Genomic DNA, 25,582 nt, shown 5'->3' on the forward strand with positions numbered 1-25,582 from the left:
TGGATGATAGCGAGAAAAGATGTACCAACGCTTTACTTCTCTGTTTTGTATCCATAACGTGAGTTATAATTTTTAATTAAAGATTTTAAATCAAAATGATTTTCGTAATTATTTTTTCTAAACGAGTATTGGAGAATCTGACAGTAACAATTCGGGTGAAGTGATATCCTTCGCGAATAGTTGCAAAAGTTTTGCCATCCATAATTTAAGAAGCTCTAGTCTACGCCATCACCGCGAACCAAAATGGCAGCGGTTTTTCAGAGGGCCAAAAGCGAAAAATTCCGAAATTGTTAAAAGTTTTACGAATTTTTTTGCTTTATTTTTCTAACAGTGAAAACTTTCTAACTACTTTTTTTCTAATCAATTTTTGAATTCGTGAAAATGCGACATTGCAACTTCGAATGAAGGAAAAGGAAAGCAAAAGAATATTTTTTTTTAAAAAGTCAAATATCTTTAGACATTTTTGAAAAATTAATGCGGCACTTTTATAAAGTGCAACTAAAAAAAAAGAAAGTAATGGGCGAGTGGACTCCGTCTCCGCTCATTTCTGGCGGAGACCAGACCCTAAACACCGGAGTTCGATCGGAGGTTCGAACCTCACTCGGACGAGTTGGCAGCAGGAGTTTTTCCGGGTTTTCCTCCTTTCATATGACGCCTGAATAGGGGCCAGCTTCCCCACAAGTCCTCCCGGAAGGCACTTCTATCTCCCCTTCTCGCGGGGGCCGTCTCCTATAAGGCCGACTTTGGTCGCGTCCGTGACCTCTCCTCTGTCTTCTCGGATTGGCTGTCTTCTATAAGGCCGACTCTTCACACACTGTTCTATTCCGGCGTAAAGGCCTGAGTCGCCGCAGACGCCTCTAGAATACGAATCGAATACGAATACGAAAAAGAAAGTAAAAACAGGGGAACTTCCTTAGCGTTGCCTTGAACAGCACTTGCCGTTGTGGTATGCAAATCATTACGACGTATGAGAGATTGCAAGAAACTTCGCACGTTTTCCTTATTGAAGTTTATTCTAAGGTAAGCTAATTTTGAAAATTCTTAACTTTAAGATCCTCATCTAAACTCGAGATCGAAAAACCCCAGAAATTTTTCGGGAGGTAGTCTGTCCCTTACCACCAGGCCGCCCCATTGTGAGCCTATGGGCTTGGTAAGAAAGGCTAAGTGCCTTGAACGCGAAAGGAGATTTAAAAAATAAGAAATCCTTAACAAATGTATACAAGATACTGTCAAATGTAATCTTTATTTGTCGAAAATAAATTCAGTTTGGAGAAAGGATTAACGAAAATTTAGAAAATTCCAGTGGGGGACACTAATACGGGACAATTTCAAATTACGATGAATATGATTAATGGCACACTCATACTAACGTGAAAAAGTGTGCGCGTTTTAAAATGAAAATAAATCGCTAATTACTTATTTTAATACTATTAATTTGAACACGAGGCGCGTGTGTACTAGTTCACAATGAAATAATTTTTATTAAATCATTAAGCTTTTGTTTGTTTTTGGCCATTGACTGGAATAACCGTTGTTTGCAAGTTATTTTGTACGCATTCAAAAACAAACGTTTCCGAAAAATGGCCGCCGATATATGGTAAAGTAACTAACTACAAAGGGGTGTTCGCATTCCAGTTTATTTCAGCATTTACATGGTAAAAAGGCAGACTAGTGAACGAACACCACCTGACTTTCAGTATTTAAGATGTCTCTACCCTCATTTGTCACTTTTTTTTTATTAAGGCTGAAATTTTAATTTCTTACCGTTTTCTAATTAGATTATTATTATACTTTATTTTAATTAATATAAAGAGGATTTTGATTCGATGGAGCTAAAAATGACGTAGTTATTGTTTTAATTTCTTCGCTTCATTGTTACTTTCGGTTTCGGTTTCGGTTTCGGTTTATTCAGAAAAATGGCTGAGTCTAGTCTGTACACAAGGCGAAACATTGAATATGATTCTAGCTCGTGAATGACATGGTAAAAAACCCTGCTATAGGACCAATTGTGTCCTGGTGTTTTTTTCGACCCGTCCGATTTGTTCCCGTGTCCCCAGAATGCAGTATTAGCTGGTTGCCGTTCAATTTCGATAATAAATTTGTCAATATTTCTCAACAATCTGAGGTGTACAGTACAACGTATCTTTTACTGTTATGAAATCAATTTATATCAATATATTAACTAGGGGTTTCGCTCCTTATTCCGAATAGACTAGTGTATCTATAACAAAGATTTCAAGATATTTGATTACCAGTGCAGTCGTTCTTTTTTCGAGACGATTTTAAGCTAAATATTTTATGCGTGTACAGGATGGATGAAAAGCAACTAGGCATTGAGAAATCGCTATCATTTCTGTAATAACAACAGTGGCGTGCGGTCCATGGAAGCTGTGGAAGCGCTGCTTCCCTTGTATTTTCTAAAATATAAATACATATTGCGCACGCCACTGAATAATAATGCAATCATAATAAAATCTGTTAACATGTATATCAATCAATGGAATTTTATAATCCCTGCATCTGCGGTGTGGAGACGCCGCACACGCAGTGGCAAAAAACGATGCCTGGCCCCTTCTCTTCAACAGCAAGTACAGATTGCAGCACGCCGAGGTAAGGAAATCTGCGGTTGCTGCGCAGAGACTATGAAGGGCCGTCACGTCACAATCCGTCGGCAAACAATCGAGAATTGTCACGTGAAGCTAAAATGACTATGTGTTCGGTTTCGGATGCAGAGAAGTGGCCATCACGAGAAGGAAAACGTGTCGTTGGTGAATTTTAAGATATAAGTTAAGTGTAAATACGGATGCATTTGACTATCATCATTGCGTTATAAATACAGAAATTATAGCAAGTGCTCAACGCCTAATTACTTTCCACCCACCCTGTAGAACACATTGGGATGTAATATAAAATTGTGCATTTTCCTAAATAAAAACTTTTCTTTAGAACTTTTCTTGATTGGTGTACAAATACTTTTTTTTCTACCACTGTATAATTTAAATATCAGAGAACATGGTAAGTCGTTTATTCCTCACCCAACCTCTACTAGGAATGGTAAACAAATTTCAGGATCCAGAATGGATTTGAATGCATGCATTTAAAATCAAATCCATTCTGGATTTGATGTTAGTTGTGGCAAAATCCTAGCTTTGACAATGGAAATAAAGATGTATGGATGTTTTATAATAAAAATTAGATAAATGTCATTGCAATAGTTTTAAATTTAAAATAATAATTAAAAATTCAGATTGTATATACAAAAAGAACATGTAAAAACTGACAATTCTACAATTTAATTGAAAATTTTATTATTCAATAGCATTTTTTTTTTTTCTTCCTTTCATGCCAAATTAAATAGTCTGGATGAAAATTAATTATTGAACTTTGGCAATCAAAATGTTTTTATTCCAACAGTGTTACTTTATATACATCATCTACACTGGACTAGAAAGCCACACTTTTAACTTATCCAAACTCATCTTTGAACCAACGAAAACATTTATCCACATTGACTTTTTTGTTCCACGGGACAACACTCGGTGGCAATATTAATAAAACCACAAATCACAAATTGGTGCATTGCATTTCTGAAAGCACCGGATTAATGTTGCAATTTAATTATTTGTACTCACGGAGCAAATGTATCTTATGCAAGCTAGCAACAATTAATCTACGAAGCTGCTGTAACAGGTCGATTGCAAAAAAAAAAACTCCCATAAACTGATTACTGTACAATTTAAAAAAAAGATTTTCTTTTCCAGACTTAAAAATGCAATGCACAGACAATTCATATATAAAGTCTCATAGAACTTACAACTAACAAGGTTCTGTTAAAAAACAACTACACAAATTTATTGTAAAAACAAATAACAGAAAATTGTATAAATTTATATCACAAAAAGACAATTTTCTATATATAATTATTATTTTGACAGATGCATTTCAAACAAGCTTATAAAGCTACAAACGTACAATAAAATTTATACTAAAAAAAGTATATTACAGAAATCGTTTTACCTGTTTCGAATATTATCTCGGTATCTATATACAATTAATAGCATAGGCAAGTATTTTTTTACGGAATTAAACGGACTTGCTGCTATTTCAACAGATTTTTGCAATATCTTACCTTAACATCTATTTTGGGATGACTATTTTAAGTACAGAATATTAAGAAGCTTGAAAGAACTATGTAACGTATCTAAAATTTGAGTTAATAATAGAATAAATATATATAATATATATATATATTTGAGATTATTTATGTAACAGCCAAAACATTAATTAACCAAAAATTAAAAAATAATTTCCTTTTAAATGCCATTAAATTTTTCTTTAAACATTTATTCATGATGAAAAAAAAATCAAATGTAACATGCATTCAATATGAATCAATTTGTACTTTAAAAATGGTTCATATAAAATAAATGACTGATAAATCATTAAAGCCAATCATTGACTAGAATTTGTATTTTTTTTTTTATAATCTTTTTCTTAAATGACAATTAAAACTTTTCATTCTATTAAAATACAGTACATTTTTCCTATAAAATGTTCGTAAAATTTTGGGATCAAAAATACGTTTGTATTAAAAGAAATCCTCTTTTGATTTTAAGTAGATGGGTGAAAAATAATGTAAACGCTTAAAGTTATAAGAATTATGCTATAGGTATAACTTCAATTTTATGAAAAGGGATTAAAGAATTAAAATGTAAATACATATATAATACATTAGCAGTTCCCAAATTGTGGTACGTACACCATTAACGATACACGTAACTTCTACAACTAGAGTAAACATAGATTCTCGCAGAAGTTAACTTTTAGTACTATGATAAAAGTGCAAGAAATAAATAATTTTTGATATTAAATCTAAACAATTTTCTTAGTCTAACATAGACGAAGTTATGCAAGATTATTGTTACTAAATCCTACCAAAAAAAAAAACTTTTCGTGTTTATTGGCATGTAAGAAAACAATTTGGAAACTGCTGAATTAGACAGTAGAATAATAATAATGATTTATAAATTATGTTTTCAATAAGATTGAAAATCTCAAAATTATTCTGTGTATTAATTGCTGCTTAAGGAATATCATTTCAAATATGAATACATTAGCTATCTTAAAGTTTTCGTATCCAATTTGTTTATACCACCCTAGACTTTCACGTATACCGACCCGAAAAGAAGAAAAATTCGACCTCGAGAAGATGTATTTATGTCGACGAATGCATTTTCTATATAATTTTTTTTTTTTTTTAAATCTTTGAAAAAGATGCTATACGATATCACCCATTAGAGAGCTCAAACACTCAATCTATATTGCATAATTTATATTACAGGATATGTTCTGCAAAGTTTAGTTGAGCATTCTTTATACAATCATTTATTTTGAAAATAAATTTTGTCATGGAAAATAAAGATTTAAATTCAATCAATTTTAGGTTTTAAAAGCATCATTTTAAGTATAAATATTTAAATCACACAACCTTTTTTTTTTTCTTCAAGCATACTCAATGCACTATTTATATTTCAAATATATAACAGCGCATTATGAAATTTTTTTCTTCTTAAATAAAAAAAGAAAATAGCCTTTCAGACCATTATTTTCTCACAATTTGAAAACCATCATGATTCCAGTTTCTAAAACTGCTTTCACAACAATCAATTTTATAGGAAAGTTACTCATACATCTTAAACATTTTATATTATTATTATTATTTTTTTTGGACATAAGATATAACAATTTTTTTTATGAGATCAATATACTGTTAACAAATAGCTCCTCTTTTCTTGTTTGCAATTTACTTTTTTTTCTTCCTAAATCAGTTTTAATTCTATAGCATATATAGTGACGTATTCCATAAATTACAAAATTCTTCAGAAAATATAGCTAATTCAAACACTTAATATAACAGACTATTTTCTGTTCATTTTTGGAAAGATTACAAATTCTTAGATGATAATAAACTCAATTTATCTTTAAGTTTTGGGTTTATTATTATCAAGAAAAGAATATTTTTTCTTTTCTTTTTTTTTAGGCAGCTTATGATCAAGCTCATGCAACTATGTCTAGTGTGTCTTGGACAAGTGTTTCTAGTTTGCTTTTTTTTCTTTCTTTTTTTTTCAACTACAAGCAATAATTAAAGACATTCACATCAATTCTGTATGCTCACAAGGAAAGAGGACAGATATCCAGCAATAAGCCATATTCTATAAATCACATAACCACAGCAATACAACAAATGGATACTTAGCACTCACTTTTTGTAGTGCACTAGTGAGTATTGACAACAATAAAAAGATGGGCCTATAGTAGTTACATAAAAGAGAGGCACCAATGGAAATAAGACTGTGATTGTGAAGATGGATGTCCAACTTGACATTACTCTGTCAATTACAAATCTACCTTTACTGCTTCCTATGCATCATTACCCTGAAGTCTCTTAACTTGATCACAATATATATACAGATGTCTGTAGGTGAAGCAAAAGGCAGTGACAATATAAATATTATTCTTTTTTTTTCAAAACTATTATGCCAGAAGACTTTTGATCTGTTTCGGAGTTGTCTCATCATTCAGATGCCTTGTTGTATATCTAGAAAAAAGTAAAAATTTTTAAAGTCAATTATTTGATTAAAATAATAAAATAAAATGAAATATTTACCTTAGAGCATTAAGAAGACCTTCAACAACATTCGGAGGTTGATCTTTCAACACTTTAATTGAACCCTTTACCTAAAAAAGAAAAAAACACAAGCAAACAATTAAAACTAAAGTATCACATACACGAACATTTTTACAAATATATAAAAATTTATACTAAATACACAAATCATCCAGAAAATAATAACCAGATGATGTGCACAAAAAGTTGTGTGTCAAGGTCAGTCACTTCAGTTGTCTCCCAGCTACTACTATAAAATGTTTCAACTATGTAGCTTTTGTTTATTATTCTAGAGACTTAAAATGAGCAAAATTGAAAATCCTGCTGACTGTGAAATGCAACCTGGCATTTGATTTTTGGATGCAGAAAATATTTGACTATTTAAAATTAAATGCAGATTTGTTGTAGTGTATGGGAAATGGGTAATGAATGAGAGCAATGTTCAAAAATGGTGGTGTTTGTTTGACGATGGTAGAACATTTACAATGAGAAATATACTGGCTGACCCTCCATCATCATTCAGGATTTCATCAGGAAAATTGACACTTTGAGGAAATCGATGCTTTACTCTTGATGAACTGCAAATGAAGCTTCGACAAATGAAAAATCTTCCAAAATTCTTTCATCCAAAAAAATCACATCACAGATCACTTTGGACACCATAAAGTCTGTGCAAAATGAGTGCTAAACTCATGTTTGCAGCAGCATTATCACAAAGGATATGACTCATTTTTGGATCATATCATCATAAATGATGAAATGTGAGTGTCCCACTTCACACCAGAGGGTAAGTGGTAATCTCTGGAGTAGCATCATACACATTTACCCACCAAGCCCAAAAAAATTTAAACAGATGCTGTCAGTTCAGAAAGTGTTTTTTGGGTCAGGAAAGGTCAAATTTTAATAAAGTTTAAGCCAAAGAATGCCAAAATTAATGTAAGCTGGTGGAGCCACTTGAGAGTAAAGCTCTTACTGCTACATGACAATGCACATCCACATTGTTGCTGGAGTTAATTCAGCAATTTGATTGGAGAGTTTTAGAACAGCAGTTCCCAAAGTGTGTGCCGCGGCACCACAAAATATTATAAAATTTTCATAATTTCACTTTCAATTCAATGTCACAAGATGCGACATCTAGCAGATCTGATGCAAATCATTAACTCAGTAATAAAGGTGGTACACAGAATCGCAAAATGTAAAAAGCTCATTACATCGCAGAAAAACTCATTTTACTGGCTGCTGTAGATATGGTGAACGTTATGATCGGTGAGTCTGATAGGAAGCAACTTTCAAAAGTGCCTTTGTTCAATACAGCCATCAGTCGCAGAATACATCACATAAGTGAACATTGGAGAACCTTTGCTAACTGAAAAAATAAGTTTTCATGATAACTTCAGGATATTTTTTCATCAAAGTTGAAGTTAGATTTGAAAATGTATATTTTGTAAATAGTCTTATCTTTTAATCCTTTAACACAACCACAGAAGTAACAGTTACAATGATTTGAAGAATAAACTTCATTAAAAAGACAATAATAGGTAAAAAAATTCACAAAGTTAAAAACGATCAAACGTCAGCCTTCTATTTGAGGATCTGATGCTTTTATATTAAAAACAAAAGCCAGTATGTTTCTCATTGAAAATGTTCTACCATCATTTTTTGTTTCTACTGTTTTTTGTTTGCACTGATAGTGCTCGTTCAATGTCCAGGTGTTATGGATGATTGCAAACACTTTTTCGAAGCAAAGACCCTGATGCACTGTGGACTCATTACATTATTCACAGGGAAGCACTCGCATCAAAATATCAGAGTCCTACATTAAACTATGCTTAGAATATGTAGTGAATGTAGTAAACTTTATAAAAACTCAGCTGAAGAATGCAAGATTTTTCAAAAAACTGCATGAGGATATGGGATTTGAGCACATGTCTTTGTTTTACTACAGCACTTGAAAAAGTACAAAACATTACTAATGTTTTGTCTTGTACATTTGAACTGCGACAGGAAATTAATATTCTTAAAGAGGAAGACCACAAGTATCCTGAAAATTTTGTGATGAAAATTTTTTGGTAAAACTAGCATACTTATGTGATATTTGTGAAAAGCCAAATGCTCTGAATCTCTCCCTGCAGGAAAGCAACATGCACCTTTTAAAGTCGATTGAGAAAATTTCAGCTTTTATAAAAAAATTAAAACTATGCAAAAGAAAAATAAATGAAGACGAAGGAATAGAATGTTTCCAATTGTTGCAACAGTTTTTGACCTTCAATGGAGTTGATTTCTCTTAAGGTATGAAATCTATTTTTGAAGAACATTTTTCACAGCTTATCATCACATGGTTTGAGAAATATTTTCAAAATGATGAATCTATGCAAATTTATTGATATTAAGATCCATTTAATGCCAGTGCTCCGTCTGAATTTACTGCAGAAGAAGAGAATCTTATTGAGTTGTCTTGCGACAATACGTTGAAAACAAAATTTAGCAGCATGGAATTAACTGAATTTTTGATGTCAGTAAAAGATAAATATTTCTTCTGAGTGTAAAGCTCAGATACTCTTAATTACATTTGCAACTTCTGATTTGTGCAAAGCTGAGTTTGTCACTGTGATAAAAACTAAGCATTGCACAAAAATCAATCTAGAAAAGGGTGGCTGTGTCCGGTTTGATTCTAAGATTTGAGAAAATGTGCAGTGATCGAGAGGCTCATCCATCCCACCAATTTTAATTAATTGACTTTGTTCAATTACATTTTTTGTATCTTAAATACATGTTTTATTTATTTTTTTCTTACTGTCCTAACTCTTTAAATAAATATTGGCTATTTTGCAATTTCGCAAATTGTACCTATTAGAATTTGACATAGGGCACCTTGGGAAAATCTGGATTTAGCAAGAGTGCTGAGAATCAAAAAAGTTTGGGAACCACTGTTTTACATTCACCTTACAGTCCAGACCTTGTTCTGTCAGATTACCCACTTTTCAAACATTTAAACACTCTTGGCAGCAAGTTTGAAAGCTGAAGATGAAGTTAAAGCTACAATGAATGACTGGCAAAATTCATGATGATGGATTGAATTCAAAAGCTTGTATTCCTCTATGACAAATGTCTAAATGGCCAAAGAAAGTATGTCAAAAATTAATGTAAGTATTGTTATTGTAATAATGTTCTTAATTTTCACAACTAAATGGTTTTTACTTTCTGGATGACCTACATAGTAAACAAATTAACTGTTATATGTTAGTTTTAAACTGCAATAATTAACACACACAATAACTTATTTAAAATAAGAATACACTCATTGACAAAAAAATTATGTACCAAGAAAGAAGCATTGGAATTGAATGAAACTATTAGTGAAAACATAATGAGGAGGATGATAAGTGATTACACAATATCATAGCAAAGGGATAATTTCCAGTGGAACAATGGTGCAATTTAAAGGAATAGTACCTTGTAGGACCTGCTCCTGCCTAAATACATGATTCATATTAAAATATAACTATAGTAATACACATACATAATACACAAAAAATATTCTCAAAGTTTCCATTTTATCCATCATGGTTCTGCTGTATATTTAATCATTTATCTATCTAACAAATACCGTATTTTATGGATTATAAGACGCACTTTTTTCTTCGAAAAATTGCCTCCAAAATTCAGGTGTGTCTTATAGGTATTTTTTTTTTTTAAATTGCTTAAAAGTTAAGGTGCATCTTATAGTCTGTAGCGTCTTATAATCCATAAAATACGGTAATAATTTATCCATATAGAATCAAATATTTGCACTCATTAATAAGCTTTCTATATAAGTTCTTAATAATAGTTGATTAATTATGAAAACAATTTTAATATATTTTATAGCATATAGGACACACTTAAAAATGCTGAGTCTTACATGCAAAGGAGAAGCTTCTAGTAAGAATGTTTACCACATATGTTGATGACTAGAACAGGGGTCGGAAAGTGCAACTCGCGAGCCACACGTGGCTCTTTGCATAGATGTTTGTGGCTCTTCAGACATAAACTCCAATCTCACCTCATCTCAAGCAGCCTTATAACTTATGAGTTTATGAGATAGAGCCGCCGAACAAACTTCAACTCGTACGGCATACTCTCTACCATTCTTTAGCCCATCCGCACATGACCACTCGCATTGATCAATATGAATTGCATGTGAGTGGTAGCATTTAAAGCATATCTATATATATATAACCTATTGAATGCGTGTTCGTCCGTCCGTGTAACGTTATGCTGAAAATGGCCACTAGAGGCGCCCCTGTTGTGTGTCGTATTTCGCACATTTAAATTAACAATATAAATAATTCAGTATATTTGTAATAGGAATTTATTATTGTCACGGAATGCCTGTAACACGCACTAGAGGGCATCCTTCAACACAACTGGCCGGTGATCAGCCAAGCAGTTAAGCCTCGATGCGGCTCTCTGGTACTTTTGGTATCTTGTTTCCATGACAATTTGGCTTTTCTCACTTGACAAACTGCTGACCCCTGGACTAGGATACTGTTATTTCTACCTAGCAAGTATTACTACCTAAGATACCTACCTAAGCTAGATAACCTAAGAAACAGTTTTACAGAACTAAACTTTTCAAAGTTAAATAGTAACTGTTTCTGAATTCATGTGAGTATTTCTATCTATATCATATCTACCATGTTAATCTTGTTCATTTTACTTGGAAACATCCTTTACCTTTTTGACAGAAACTTGAAACTAAGCTGATAAAAATATATAACTCCAACATTCTTCAGTATCAGTTCTGATAGGTTGCCAATTTTATTATAGTTTTTTCATGATGGCCTACTTTCATGTTTCATCTGCAATTTTCTTATTATATCCCACACAGCATTCAACAAACATTAAAAACTTAAATACACTAGAAAGTTTACTATGATTATTATCTGCTGAAATTTCTGTACGTCTAATATGTATGTGCATTCTATATACAATAAAATATGGTAAAGTAGATCTTTATGATCTAGTGTCACACATCATAATCATAATTAAAATATGTAGCATAATCAAGCTTTGTAATTATTATTAACAGAACTTACATCAAAAATTATATTTTGTAAATTAATGTTGCCAATGCAAAATAAGAACTTGATATATTTTTCAACTGAAGCATTTAAACTTTACCCAGTGAAAAAATTCTGGTATAATAATTTAATTAAGTATATCCATTTCATCAAACCATTTAATCATTTTTTATCATTTAAATATATTCTAATAGAACAATTTCAAGTCTTTCTTTACTTCACTACTGGGTGTATAGGTAGACACTGCTATCAGTGTGTAAGATATTCCTGAATAAAGAGTGATGTTAAAGATGCCCAGTTGTGAAGTAAAGAATAATTAAAAGAAGAGACAGTTTTGGAATAAGTCAATAATTTCAAGTCTTGTTCAAAAATAAATCAAGCTTTCAACAAATTCTTGTTCAGGAAATGAAGGTAACATTTTATTCATTAGTATTTTTTAAATCTAACATACAAATAGTTCATTAAAATTTACATTTGATTGAAATTAGAATAAAGAATGCTATAATTATTATTTTATCAAGACTTAATACATACATCAATATGAGATGATTTGGCAAATGCTCCAACTGGATGAACGTGGTCATATAATATAATAACACCAACCATAACCCGAAGAACAAAGAGAACTGTTTCTTCATTTTTAAACCTTGAATAAAATTCCCTATATAAACAATAATTATTATATATAATTTTATAATAAAAATTTACTAAATACTTAAAGTACTAAAATTGGAAAACAAATTTTGGCTTCAGCTTTTATGAAAATGGCATCCATTACTTTTGTTTATTTAAAAGTTATTTAATAACATGCTTTTTAACTTAAAACCAAAAATATGTTTTTAACTCAGAAGTCAACACTTTCTTTTTGTAATGCCCCAGTATTTATTTCTCCATAGCACAAACATTTTCAGCTCTCTTTACATGCCATCTGCAGATAACTCTTACAAATTAAACATGATATGGAATTTATAGAATTCAAATTTGAAAAGCTAACCACTGAAGGCAATTTGACCAATTGTGATCTGGTGATTATGAATGGATGTTCAGAAGACTTTAAAGATTTCTTTTTCTTTATTTAGTTTTCAATAGTGTAATTTTTAAAAATCATTCTTCAATTTTATTTCAATTTGCATTTGTGATTTATAGTATAAAAATCATTATTTTTTTAAGCATAATTTTTTTAAAACTGCATCTTAACATGCCTCTGTAGGAAAAAATCTAATGGAAACAGATTATCTAGTGGATTAAAATCATAATTCAATCAGTAATTTCACTACTACTAAAATACATTTAATAATTATTTTTGTCTATTAGAATTAGTTTATTCTAATCTATTATGGTTCTTCTATTGCATTTTATACATTGTTTTTATCTTGTAAGGAAAAACCCAAAAACAAAACATTTTTGCAGTTTTAAAGTGCATGATGACTTAATAGACATCCCTGTACACACAACACACACATTAATTAGAAACTGTAACCAATAATTGGACTGCAATTTGAAAAAATTGTAGTCCTATAAATTCCCACTGTTGTCGCTGTCTGTCTGTCTTTCCTTAATCTTGAGAATGGAGTTAGATAGGTGAAATCCAAAACCAGATATGAAAACCTTAGGAGCAGGAGGCCCCGATATATGAACTTCCAATGAAAACTAGAAGTCATGTTATTTCAATTCGAAAATTTTTCCCTGAAAGAAGTTAGATAAATGACTGGACGACTCCATTGTTAACAAAAAAATATGACATACAGAGGCAAGACACTGCAGTTAGGGATTGCAATTGCTGGATCCCTCATCCAGCAATCCAGCTGGATCCAGCGCATTTTTCGGCCTGCTGGATCCAGCACCAAGTGCTGGATCCAGCGCTGCGGATTCGCAAATACTCAATTACTTTCTAAATAATGCCGCAAAAGTCTACGTCGTCGCGTTGCCGTTTTGCTAACTACTAGACTGCTACTAATTACTTACTCACTACTTTACTAACACTAATAATTAAATTACTTATAAATAAACTATACTTTAATCAATCCAGCAAAATTTAATAAAATAATAACGTATTCAATCGCTTTTAACGATCTTCCTCAGTTACAAAAAAATACAACTTTAACTATAGAACATAAAATGTGTTTGGAATAAATATAAAAAGAATAGTGCTTAATTACATCCCATTTTTTTTAAACAAGATACATAGATGTACTGCCAGGTCTGATAATTTTCGTATTGTATACCGACGTAATCCCACTGTTTTCAAACTTTTAAGAAACGATAAAAAGAAAGAGGATCGGAATTCAACAACGGGTATGTATTCGGTGTCTTTACACAACCAACGTTTCAATTCCAAGCTTGTTTATGTGGGTGCAACGATGCGCAGTTTAAAATAAAGGCTCAAGAGCACAAATATACAATCAGTAAGAACCTTGACAACACTGCGCTGGCATCATACGAAAGACAGAAGGATGTTAACGTCCAGTGGGATCAAGCGGCAATTATAAAAATGACAACGAATAGGCAAACGGTCAAACATCTTGAGAGATTGGAAATCTGCAAAGCGCACATGACAACTGGTTGTATAAACCATAGAGATGCGGACTCATTGTCTAATGTAAAAGGATCTCCACATGGTAATTAATGTTATTAACGGACAATGCTGGTTTCGTTGGATCTTATATACAGGGTGTTTTTTTTTATAAACTGACGGTACTCAGAGACATCTGTAGAGCAATCTAATAGCCGGACTGTCGCCAAATTTGGGAGGGTGATCAAGGACGACATGTGAAAGAGATTCCGCGAAGAAAAAAGTAGTATCCAAATTTGCCGGTAGGGGTGGATTTGGCACTGTTGTAGCAAAACAGCTAAGAATCTGCATAAAATCCAGCTGCAATCAACAAACACACAAATGAATAATCAGACAGCAGTTTCAGTGTAATAACAAAAGTTTAATTAATCAGCAAATAACCTTCTCCCTTCTTCAATGTGATCACCGTTCTGCTGGACAACTCATTGTATCCTGAACACCGTGTTCTCTATGGCCGAACGTAACATGTCCGCAGGAATGTTCATCACAGTTTGAGGAATGTTGTCCTTCAAAGTCATCAAGTTTGGGACACTACCAAGATAGACCTTGGACTTTAAGTAACCCCACAGGAAATAGTAACATGGGGTTAGATCCGGGGAGCGAGGCGGCCATGTAAGTGGAAAAAAGCGACTGATGACCCTTTCTTCAGTGAAGTTCTGGTAGCTTTTTCGCTACAACAGCACCAAATCCTCCTCTACCGGCGAATTTAGGTACTACTTTTCAATGTCATCCTTAGTCACTCTCCCAAATTTGGCGACAGTCCGGCTGTTAGATTGCTCTACAGATGTTTCTGAGTACCGTCAGTTTAAAAAAAACACCCTGTATATATTTTTTCCGCTATTTATTTTGTTTATTTATCTATATTTTGTCCGCTTGGGCGTTTTCCGTTAAAATGTGTTCGGAATAAATATAAAAATTATGTTCTACTGGTATATTTAATGTTCTATTTTTTTTGTAACCGAGGAAGATCGTTAAAAACGATTGAAAATGTTATTATTTTATTAAATTTTGCTGGATTGATAGAGGTGTAGTTTATTTAACTTATTCTACTTCCAGTACATAGTTTTTATATACTTATAAATAAGTACAGACTAATATGTAGAGCCTATATATGAAAACTGGTAAGACTGGTAGCCACTTAGCCACTGATTATCCGTCCTTACATTATTATAATACATTAATATAAATTAATCAGTAGAATTACCTTTGCTATTATTTAACTTAAAGATTACATTATAATTATAATCTAACTAAACATTTAAAGTTAATTATCTCTATCTCAAGTGTTAAACTGAACCAAACTTAAGTTTACTACCTAAATGTGTAAGAAGTTTTACTGATTTATAGTGACCAGTCTAAATAATAAAAGTTTCTTAAGTATTTTTTTAAAAAATGTTTTATTTATTTCATTAAAAAAAACATAAATTGCAGGATAGATAGATAGACAGATAACACTTTATTGCACCAAAAATACATCCACGCTGGATCCAGCTAGAATGATTTCAATCCAGCAAAAATCCAGCTGGATTCAAAACACTGCTGGATTGCAATCCCTAACTGCAGTATTAATTTGAGAAAACGGATATATTTTAAATTAAATAAATTAAAAATATGATTAAAAATTGCAGCCTGACATTGTGACAATTTCACAATAAATATAGTATTATTAAAATGAGCAATTATTTCCCCAAAAATAAGCCTTAGCATGATTTTTCAGGATGCTTGTAATATAAACCCTATCCCTAAAATAAGCCCCAGTTAAGATCATCAGTCAGATGGCCATATTTAATATGCCCATTGCAACACCACAACGCACGTATTGAATTATAAAATAATAATATTAATATTGACATAATTATCATTTATTTTTAGTATTAATAATTTATATTAAGTATTTGTAAATACCCAAGTGAGCACCTTTGGATGAGACATCCCCTGAAAATAAGACCTAATGCGTTTTTTGGAGCAAAAATTAATGTAAGACCCAGTCTTATTTTTGGGGAACGCAGCATATTCCATACATTCAATATTTAGTTTTATAAATTTCAGTAATCGTTATCAACATGAAAGCAAACAATGAAACAAAATTATCAATTTTGTCTTGTTGAAACCTTAATATACTTACGGATTTTCCACCATTCTTTGACACACTTTAGCCATTGTACCTAATGTCTCAGTAGTATTTTCTATTGGTAAATCTTTATTTTCAGCAACAAAACGTGTAGTAGCATCACTTAATACTTTCAGCATAGGTGTAGCATGAGCATAGAATAAGGACATTCTATTAGCTAGTTCATTTGGAACTTCTAATTCTTCTTCAATAGGATCCTAATAAAAAAATTATAATTCAAGTTAAATCTGTATTTACAATCTGCATCAAATATGAAGTAATTTCTCATAAAATTTTGATTTAAAATACAAAATCAAAGTATATTTATATTTATTAAAACATTTGGATCAACCCACGAGAACCTTTTTATATTCCAATAATGACAAATTTTAATTAAAGCTAACGTTTTTGACCATAATCATGGTCTTCCTCAGGCTTTTGATCAGTACAATTCGAATATGGAATGCGTTGAACAATATGTTTAAATTATTTTAAAATTCCAAACATTTAAAAGCTAGAAGATAATTTTTAGCAGTATTTGCTACAATAGTGATAAAAACATCCTTACACCACAACAAATAAATAAGATGATGTACTTAATGGTGTAGAACAGGTATCTAATGTTGCACTCGTTTTTTCTCATAGCACCACCACCATGCATAAGAAACATTATGGCATCCTTTCTTTGTGTTAATACAGTTGCCGGCCAGTCTGGCTTTGTAAATTTCTAAAGCTTCCAGGTGAGAAGAAGACCATGATTTTGGTCAAAAATGTTAGTTTTAATTAAAATTTGTCATTACTGGGATATAATAAGGTTCTCATGGGCTGATTATCTTTCCCAGTGATTCTGAAAGAAGTTGTTTTAAAACATTGGGATTAAGAAGCGACAGACTATGCATCATCCTCATAAGTACATTTATCTGTGGATTATCTGTCATGCATTGGATAAGTTTGACAAGTTTCTGATTTATGCAGTTCCCTTTAATGCAATTTTTGCAACAACACCACCAAACAGCATGAAGTACTGAAATAAGCACTATACTTGTATTTATTTTTTGAACTGACATTTTAGAATGCAAATGCTACAGAACATTCTAACCTAAGATGGTTATTTGAGATAGCCAAAGCATTTGTTTTTTTCACGTTATAAGTACAGTACCTGCTGGATTAAAGATTTTTTTGATTTTTATTTATATATCAATCAAATTGATACTATTCTGTTGATATTAATATAATATAATGATAAATAAAATAATGTTAAGATTTAAAAAATAAATGTGGGGGAAAAAAATACAAGACAATGATAAAAGGCAAAAATCAACAAAGAAGACTGCATCATCATCATGATATAGCATTTATACCAGAGTGATTACAGTAATTTGAATAGAATAAAATGATATTTATCTTTCAAATAACTGATGACAAAGCAATAATGAATATTGTGCAAAGGAAACATTAAATAAATAGATTAGTAATATCAAATTATAATGCAAAAGAGACAAAGTAAAAATGCAAAATAAAAGTTAATTTTATATTTTAGTACTATGGTTGATTTTTATTTTAAAAATAAAAAATCAATATTGATATAACATTAGTAACAGTAAATAAATTACTATTATTATTATTACTATATTTATGGAATTTTATTTAGAACTGAAAATAAGTAGATTTTGTTTTTTACTTAATATACCAATAATAATTATTTTATTGATATAGAAAGTTAGTAATATAGCTTATATAAGTGGGTACCTTTTAACACATACTCAAAAATAATACAGAAATTTATACAGCTTGTATAATGTAGTGTTAATTACTATACAGAAAACTGAAACAAAAATCAGAATTAAATATAGGTTCTTTCACATTTGTTAACATAATACATGCATTAATTAACACTTTCTGGTCTATGGATAAGTCTCTCTCATCAAGCCAGTTTTACTCTAAAAGACAAGTAAATCTCACTGATAAACTCACAGGTTGATATGTTATTCTACAAAGCTGAATGGCATAAACTTGTCTGCAATTGAAGTAGGAAGTATGTTTAACAAAAAGAAAAAAAAATCATCACTTCCACAATTAAGTGGCATATTATATAAATTTCAATACTTTGTAAAATGGTTGCAGACAGATAAGCTTTATCTGAAGGTTCAAACATGATTCAATTAAAATAATATTAACTGAATTATACCTTGAATCTTATTTATATCATTTGGTCTATGGTAAAATATTGGTTTTGTTATACATTGTTTTGCTTAACATTGCAGTTTCCAAGAACCTATCAATGACATTAAGTGAAGATTTGCTGTATAACTCAAATGTAGTTTTGAAGAATTTCTGAAACTAATTATGTTTCCACTATATATATGTATTGAGTGATAAACTGCTATTACAGCTAGTAAAATAGCAGTAGATTTGCAGAAGAGACTATTGCTATTTTTTTTTTTTTATCTTACAACATAAACACACAAGATCCTTAAATATCTGCAACAATGAATTTTAATATAAGAAAAAATACAACAAATGTTTTTGATCTATAAATAAGATCTGCATCAAATCTTACAAACATTCCAAACTGGAATGCAATACAACATGATGTATTTCAAATATTCCAAATGCATATCAAATATATAAAAATTACACAATTACATAAATTAGTGTATAGGTATCTACAACACTTCACAAATATTGTTTAAAATTCAACAAAATATATTTGCACTCATATAACATATATAAATATTATAAAATAATGAGATTTATTGCATATGTTTGACAGACCTGATGCAGATCTTATTTACAGATTGAAAAGGTTTGTTGTATTCTTTCTTATATTAAAGTTTATTGCTGGAGATATTTAAGGTTCTGTTGTGTTTGTGTTATGTACATATTCTTCCAGCTTGTAGAAGATTTTTATCTTATGATTTCCCAGGAGAAAATAAATATAAAATCTTATGTTATCAGCATAAATTATCTATAAAAATTTACAATCAGGTGCAACCTTGTAATGTAAATTTAAATAATATTGCATTTTTTTCATTCAAATAAAAGACAATACTTTAGTACCAGAAATAGTGATCACTGACTATTATCTGTTTAATTTGAAGTGGTGATTCAAGACAATTATATTTATTATAAGTAAAAGCAAATATAAAACAAATATTTTAAGGAAGATGTTAAAAGATATATATATATATATATAAATTATATTATTTTAGGAAGAAATTAATAGAAAATGGCTGTATAAAACTAAGTATTAAAAATGATAACAGTATTATTACAATAGGCAACTCAAAATATGTCTATGATATGAATAGTTCAGTTTGTGATCTGCTTCTTTTGGTCATATTTGCTTCCACTCAGTTTTATGAGAAAACGTATGTCTACTGTCTCAGTGATGCACTCCTCTATAGTGTGCCAAAGTTGTATAATGCAACATGTTTAAACTTACAAACCAATCTGAGTCCTAGACTGATGACATTGGATTACAGGATTACTGACCTGGGATCAAAGGCACTAGCTACTGCTACCATTCTCCATTTAAGACTAGAAAAGTTTGAGGGCCATAAAACTCAGTCCAATAAAATATTGTTTTGCCAAGCCTAACAATTGATAAAGTTATAGCAAACTATAATGAAAATCAAGCAACCAGAAGAAGATTGGACTCACAATCTTCAGAATGAAAACAAGAATTACTGACCTGCTTTTAATTAAAGGCACCAGCAAATTCTCATTTGCTTTACTTTATTATACAAACTACAGACTAACATGTAATAAGCCAAAGAAAAGATGCTGACAGGTATTCCCAAATAACACATATATTCTTATAAGTTTACAATAATTCCAACATTACCACTATGATTTTACCATCATCAAAAACAGATTTTACATACACAAATATACATACATACATATATAGTCATCCCTTTCTATAGTTTTGTCTTTTATTAAGTATTATTATTTTGTTATGAGTAAAATATTATGATAGATATTTTTTTTGGTTTCCTGAATTCTGAATTTCCTAGAGAGAAATTATGTAAGATGTTATAAGCAACTTATACATAATGATACTATTGTAAAACTAATCTAATATTTTAAATCTACACCTTAGAAAATGCTTTTTCTTTCATTTTTCAATAATTTCTTTAATATGTGAAACAAATAAATGGAGATGATTATTACATAAATTTATGTTACTCTATTACATTAAAAAAACCACACTGGTTAAATAAGAAAAATTTATAAAATTTACCTACTTGATTAGCCAATCTTAACCTGCTCACTGTTCGCCTATAATAACTGAAGTCATTTTGAATTGCAGGATTGGTCATCTGTAAGCAGTAAAGATACTTCACTTATTTATCAATAATTCTAATTAATTTAACATTAGCTTAGTTGAATAGTCAAACACAGTTTGAAGTATCTGTTCTCAGAAAATTCAAGTTAACAATTAACAGTTTTAAATTATGTAATTTGAAAAAGTAAACAAGGTTTTTAAATTCTAGGCTGTTCAGTGTTAGTTCATATATATTAACATAGCGCAATAAGATTTTAATATACCTATTTTCTTTGGTTACAAATTAGTTTCTAATACGCATAGTGATACTATACACATTTCTAACATTTTCATATTTTTCAAATGCCTATTGTACTTCAATACTAATTAGTACTGATTTCTGAGCATATGTTCTTCCTTCAAATGCTTCTATCATCCTATAACTCACTTCAAAAATTAAATGAAAACTATTCAATTTTTTTCATCTTTATTATGACTTTCTGATAATCTCTATAACTAAAATAAAAATTTTAATAGTCAGAAGATAATGATTATTATTGTTATTGTGTTAGTAGTGTGTATTCTACATGCCACACATGTTGAACTGGAGGAAGTTGAGCGGTATGTTATGTGACAACAAAGTTAGCTGCAAACTGAGAGGTAAATTGTACAAATCGGTTGTTAGACCTGCAATGTTGTATGGGGCCAAGACATGGGCAATCACAAGAGCCCAAGAAAGAAAGATGGATGAGAATGTTGAGATGGATGTGTGGAGTGTCAAGGAAGGATAGAATAAGAAACAAGTTTGTTAGAAGTTCTGTTAAGGTGGGTCTTTGATCAGGAAGATGCAAGAATGCAGGGTGAGGTGGTTTGGCCATGTAGGGCAAATTAGGGAAAATTATGTTGGAAAGTAGATTGGAAAATTGGTAGTGAAAGAAAGGAGGAAGACCAAGACTGCATTGAAAAGATAAAATGGAGGAAGACTTGAATCAGAAGGGACTTAAAGAGAGAAGATGCCCTTGATAGGAAGAAATGGAGGAAACATATTAGAGAAGGAAATGCCAACCCCATATAAACATGGGAAAAGGTGAAGAAGAAGTGGCATGTATTCTACAAAGAATATACACTAGTGCCTAATGCTATGCTGGCCCAAAGTCAAATCATAGCTACCAAAAAAAAAAAAAAAAAGTTTTCTACACATGTTGTTTGTGTATATATTTGTTTTTAAGAATTTCAAGACTGTGACATATGTTTAATATGGTAAACTTCTATACTGTGATATTTCCTGTTGTGAAGCCCTAATGTTTCAAGAGTTATTATAACACTGTGCCAGTAATCCTTTCACAGGTAAGTACTCCATTCTTCACAGATGCTTTATTTAGTTGGCAAGTGCATTGTCTATTATATACAAGTGAGGTAACAAATGTATTTTTGATGAAGCAGCCATATTTGAACCAGTCTTACATTTGCCTCTGAGGGCCAAAAGAGATTCTGGCAGATTTTTTAAATGTAAGCATCTGCTTAACTCACAAATGCAGACTTTGTTAACCAGGATGACATCTGAGCTGATGTCATGCTGTGAACATGTAACAACCATTTTTGTTTTCTTCTGCTCTTGTCAGTATTATGTTATGATTCATTGAAACTAATAAAATAAATCATTACATTTTATAAAATAAATATAATGATTGAAATTTTATAGATTAATATAATAACTATTTTTCAAAGACTGTTTTTAGATTTTATTACCAGTACATGTCTTTACTGAATTCAGTAGATCTGTTAAATAGATTTTACTTATTTATTATTATTGTTTTTTGAGAAACAATTACTTCAGATTCTGAAACTAAACAAACTGAATTGAAAAATTTCTTTTATAGTATATAATAAATTATACAAATAATTCATTTAATCCAATAGCAAATCAATTAACAATTATAATTAATATTTAACACAAACATCATCAAGACAGCAAAATTATGCAATTTAACAACTGCAAAAATCATTTTTAATATTGAGATTTATAAATATTTAAATAAAATAATAAGAAAGTATTTCAAATAGTATTAACTAGTAATACTTAAATTGAAAACGATTATCAAAGCCAAAAGTAATATCTTACTTTTAAATCATCAAATTTGAGAACAAAATCTAAAATTTCAGCAAACTGTTTAACCAAGGCCTGTTGAGTTTCAAGATGCTGTGTAGGAGGAATTTGTCCTGAACATAGTTCCCATAAAATTCGAGGCACCACATCATCTATTAAATTGCAACATTTATAATCGTTTATAAAATTATATTATTTAACATTAAAAACATACCAAGTTGTTGTGAAAATTCATAGAATTGTTTCAATTTAGAAACTAATGGAATAACTGCTTCCCATGCTCTTGCCTGGTATGCTTCATTACAAGGATTAGTTATTGCCTATCATGAAATGTAATCTTAATTTCTGATAAGTAATAATTCAATAAAAAAATTAAAAACTAACCTCTCTTATTTCATTTACTGCTCCTTTATACATTTGCAACTCTAAAAGTATATCTCGAGAATATTGTAGAACTTCTTGTGCAATAGAATATGTTTCTTTTTCAGATTCAGTTGGTTGGGCATCTGAAACAAAAAACATTTTTATTATAAACTTTATTAATTTTATTGAGAAAGAAAAAAATATTATTTAAATATGAAATCATAAAAATAATTATAATTTTATTAAACTAATAAAAATGATACAATTAAAATTTTGAATTTAGAAAGAATTTGAAAAACTCAAATTATTCAAGAGGAGTAGAGTGGATCCCTTTAACCATTTTGATTTTTTTTGAACAAATTAAATATGTAGAATGCAGTGGTATAGCATGGGCAAAGCCATGGGTGGCTGGCTGCCCTGTGCTTTACTTCAGCTATGCAAAATTTCAAAAGAAATAAAAGAAAAAAAAAAACACCATGTCCTCCCCCTACAGAAAATCTCACAATGTTTGAACATTCTACTTAGTTTTTTGACATGATGGGGCAAATAAACATTGCCATGTAACATTTTATAGTATTTTTCTTGCTAATTACAGCCATACTGTCCTCGTGTTAACCTTATCAGTGAATTACATAATGCCTGATAATAGCATGAAAATATTGGCAATGTAATGTTCCATAAAGTGCATAAAAAATCATACTTAAAAAATTAATTTCACCAAGCTGCAACAGACACCTAGATAGCCTCAGTGATTTTGGTTTATAGTTTGTTACATTTTCTATATACCATATACTGTATGATTAAAGTTTTTGATGTTTCATTGATAGTTGTTAATGCAGTTTACTTGTAGTATATGTAATATTAACCAATGCTTATGAGTTGTCATTTTATAACTTAGACACTTTTCTTGTGATTTACTTTTATAACATTTATATCTGAAGTATGATGTAGCAGTATCATTATTTAGCTCTGTAAAGCATCTTGATGTTTTACTAAAAATAAGTCTAGTCCATTATTTTTACAAAGTTCGACTTATCTCTTATACTTTCTTTCAATCATAAATAAGTGACTCTGATAATCAGAAATTTAAATTTAATGAATGATAAGTTTTTTTGATAAATTTATGTAATTCATTATATCTTGTTGTCTTTCATATAGTATTGAAATGTCTGCTATTGCATCAGTATATAGCAAAACTTTGATTGTATTCCCTGCCTGGCAATACTTTATTATATAACAACAATTCAACTTTGCTTAGCAAGAGATACTAGTTTGTTTTACTAGTTAGTTTTCAAGAGTGATTTTTTTAGTCTTAGCATAGGAACTTCAACCTCTCTTTTGTCCATATTTGCTAACCACTTATCATAATACTATAGAGCTGCACTCAAAACACTCATACAGGATACTCGGAATACTGAAACTGGCATTATACACAGTATATGCATGTACTGTACAATATATATCTAATTTACTCACTGACCTCCCTTTCAAACTTTTATTGATCCCGTTAAGAAACTTTGATGTAGTGTCATGCCCTTAAGCAAATAGAGCCATTCATGTAAATAAGCAATACCCAAGAAAGGAAAAATAAATAAATAAATACATGATAGTGATCAGAAAAGCTGCAGTTAGCATCAATGTTATCAGATGATCTATTTATTAACTATGCAAGTATTTCTTTTAAGGTTTTCTCCTCATGTCTTGCCTAGTCATGTAAATGAATTACCTGTTTATAAAAGACACTGAGACTGACTGACATGATAAATAGAATTTTATTAAAAAGTGCACATAGCTACTTGTGATCATACTAAAATTTTTAACAATGATTTTATTTTATATATATTATATATTAATAATAATTTTATTGCTTTGAATATTTTATACTAAATTTGGGATGTAATATCTGTAAAAATCATAACTTTTATACATCTTTATCTGAGTTTATTAAAAGATATTTGAAATACAGTACAGAAACATTACTTTAATCATAATTTATATTATTTATATTTGATGATATCATCATTTTTAATAGATATTAATGTAAAATAACTTACTTTCAAAATCAACAAATACATCATATTTAGGATTATCATCTCTGGATAAAATCCTCAATAAATTTCCCATTGTGGGAAAAATTAGTCTTTAATACCTGTAATTAAAAAATTATTTATATATAGAAATGATAAAATTATATTTCTATAGCATAATTTCAAAATTTAAATTCACAAAAACTTAAAATTAAGATTAAAAATATTTCAAAACAATGATAACAAAGTAATGAGCTAATTCCAAAGTGTCATTCAATGTTAAATTAATATCCAATTGGAATGAATTTCAACACAGTAAGAACAATACCTTAACTTCAGTGTTGGAAGTGAGTTAAAATATTATTACTACTGTCATTTAATCTTATAAGTAAGACATACAAGG

General features: G+C 30.2%; 1 protein-coding gene across 3 annotated transcripts in view; it reads right to left on the reverse strand.

The window, feature by feature from the left end:
* Positions 1-3,291: 3,291 nt before the first annotated feature.
* Positions 3,292-25,582, reverse strand: part of LOC136973708 (CYFIP-related Rac1 interactor B-like) — a 64,893-nt gene continuing 42,602 nt past the window's right edge. For 2 of the 3 annotated variants that reach the window (XM_067268448.1, XM_067268450.1), the window contains 9 exons: positions 25,207-25,301; positions 23,174-23,295; positions 23,004-23,109; positions 22,805-22,941; positions 20,663-20,737; positions 16,428-16,630; positions 12,265-12,391; positions 6,668-6,738; positions 3,292-6,598 (listed from right to left, as the gene is read on the reverse strand). In XM_067268448.1, coding sequence (XP_067124549.1) covers positions 6,535-6,598; positions 6,668-6,738; positions 12,265-12,391; positions 16,428-16,630; positions 20,663-20,737; positions 22,805-22,941; positions 23,004-23,109; positions 23,174-23,295; positions 25,207-25,276 — 975 coding nt within the window. In that variant the 5' untranslated portion in view covers positions 25,277-25,301 and the 3' untranslated portion in view covers positions 3,292-6,534. The remainder of the gene's footprint in view (positions 6,599-6,667; positions 6,739-12,264; positions 12,392-16,427; positions 16,631-20,662; positions 20,738-22,804; positions 22,942-23,003; positions 23,110-23,173; positions 23,296-25,206; positions 25,302-25,582) is intronic. The other variant, XM_067268451.1, reaches the window with a different exon arrangement.

Source organism: Centruroides vittatus, unplaced genomic scaffold (genome assembly GCF_030686945.1).
Source record: "Centruroides vittatus isolate TY-2023 unplaced genomic scaffold, ASM3068694v2 contig_3283, whole genome shotgun sequence".
Taxonomy (NCBI): domain Eukaryota; kingdom Metazoa; phylum Arthropoda; class Arachnida; order Scorpiones; family Buthidae; genus Centruroides; species Centruroides vittatus.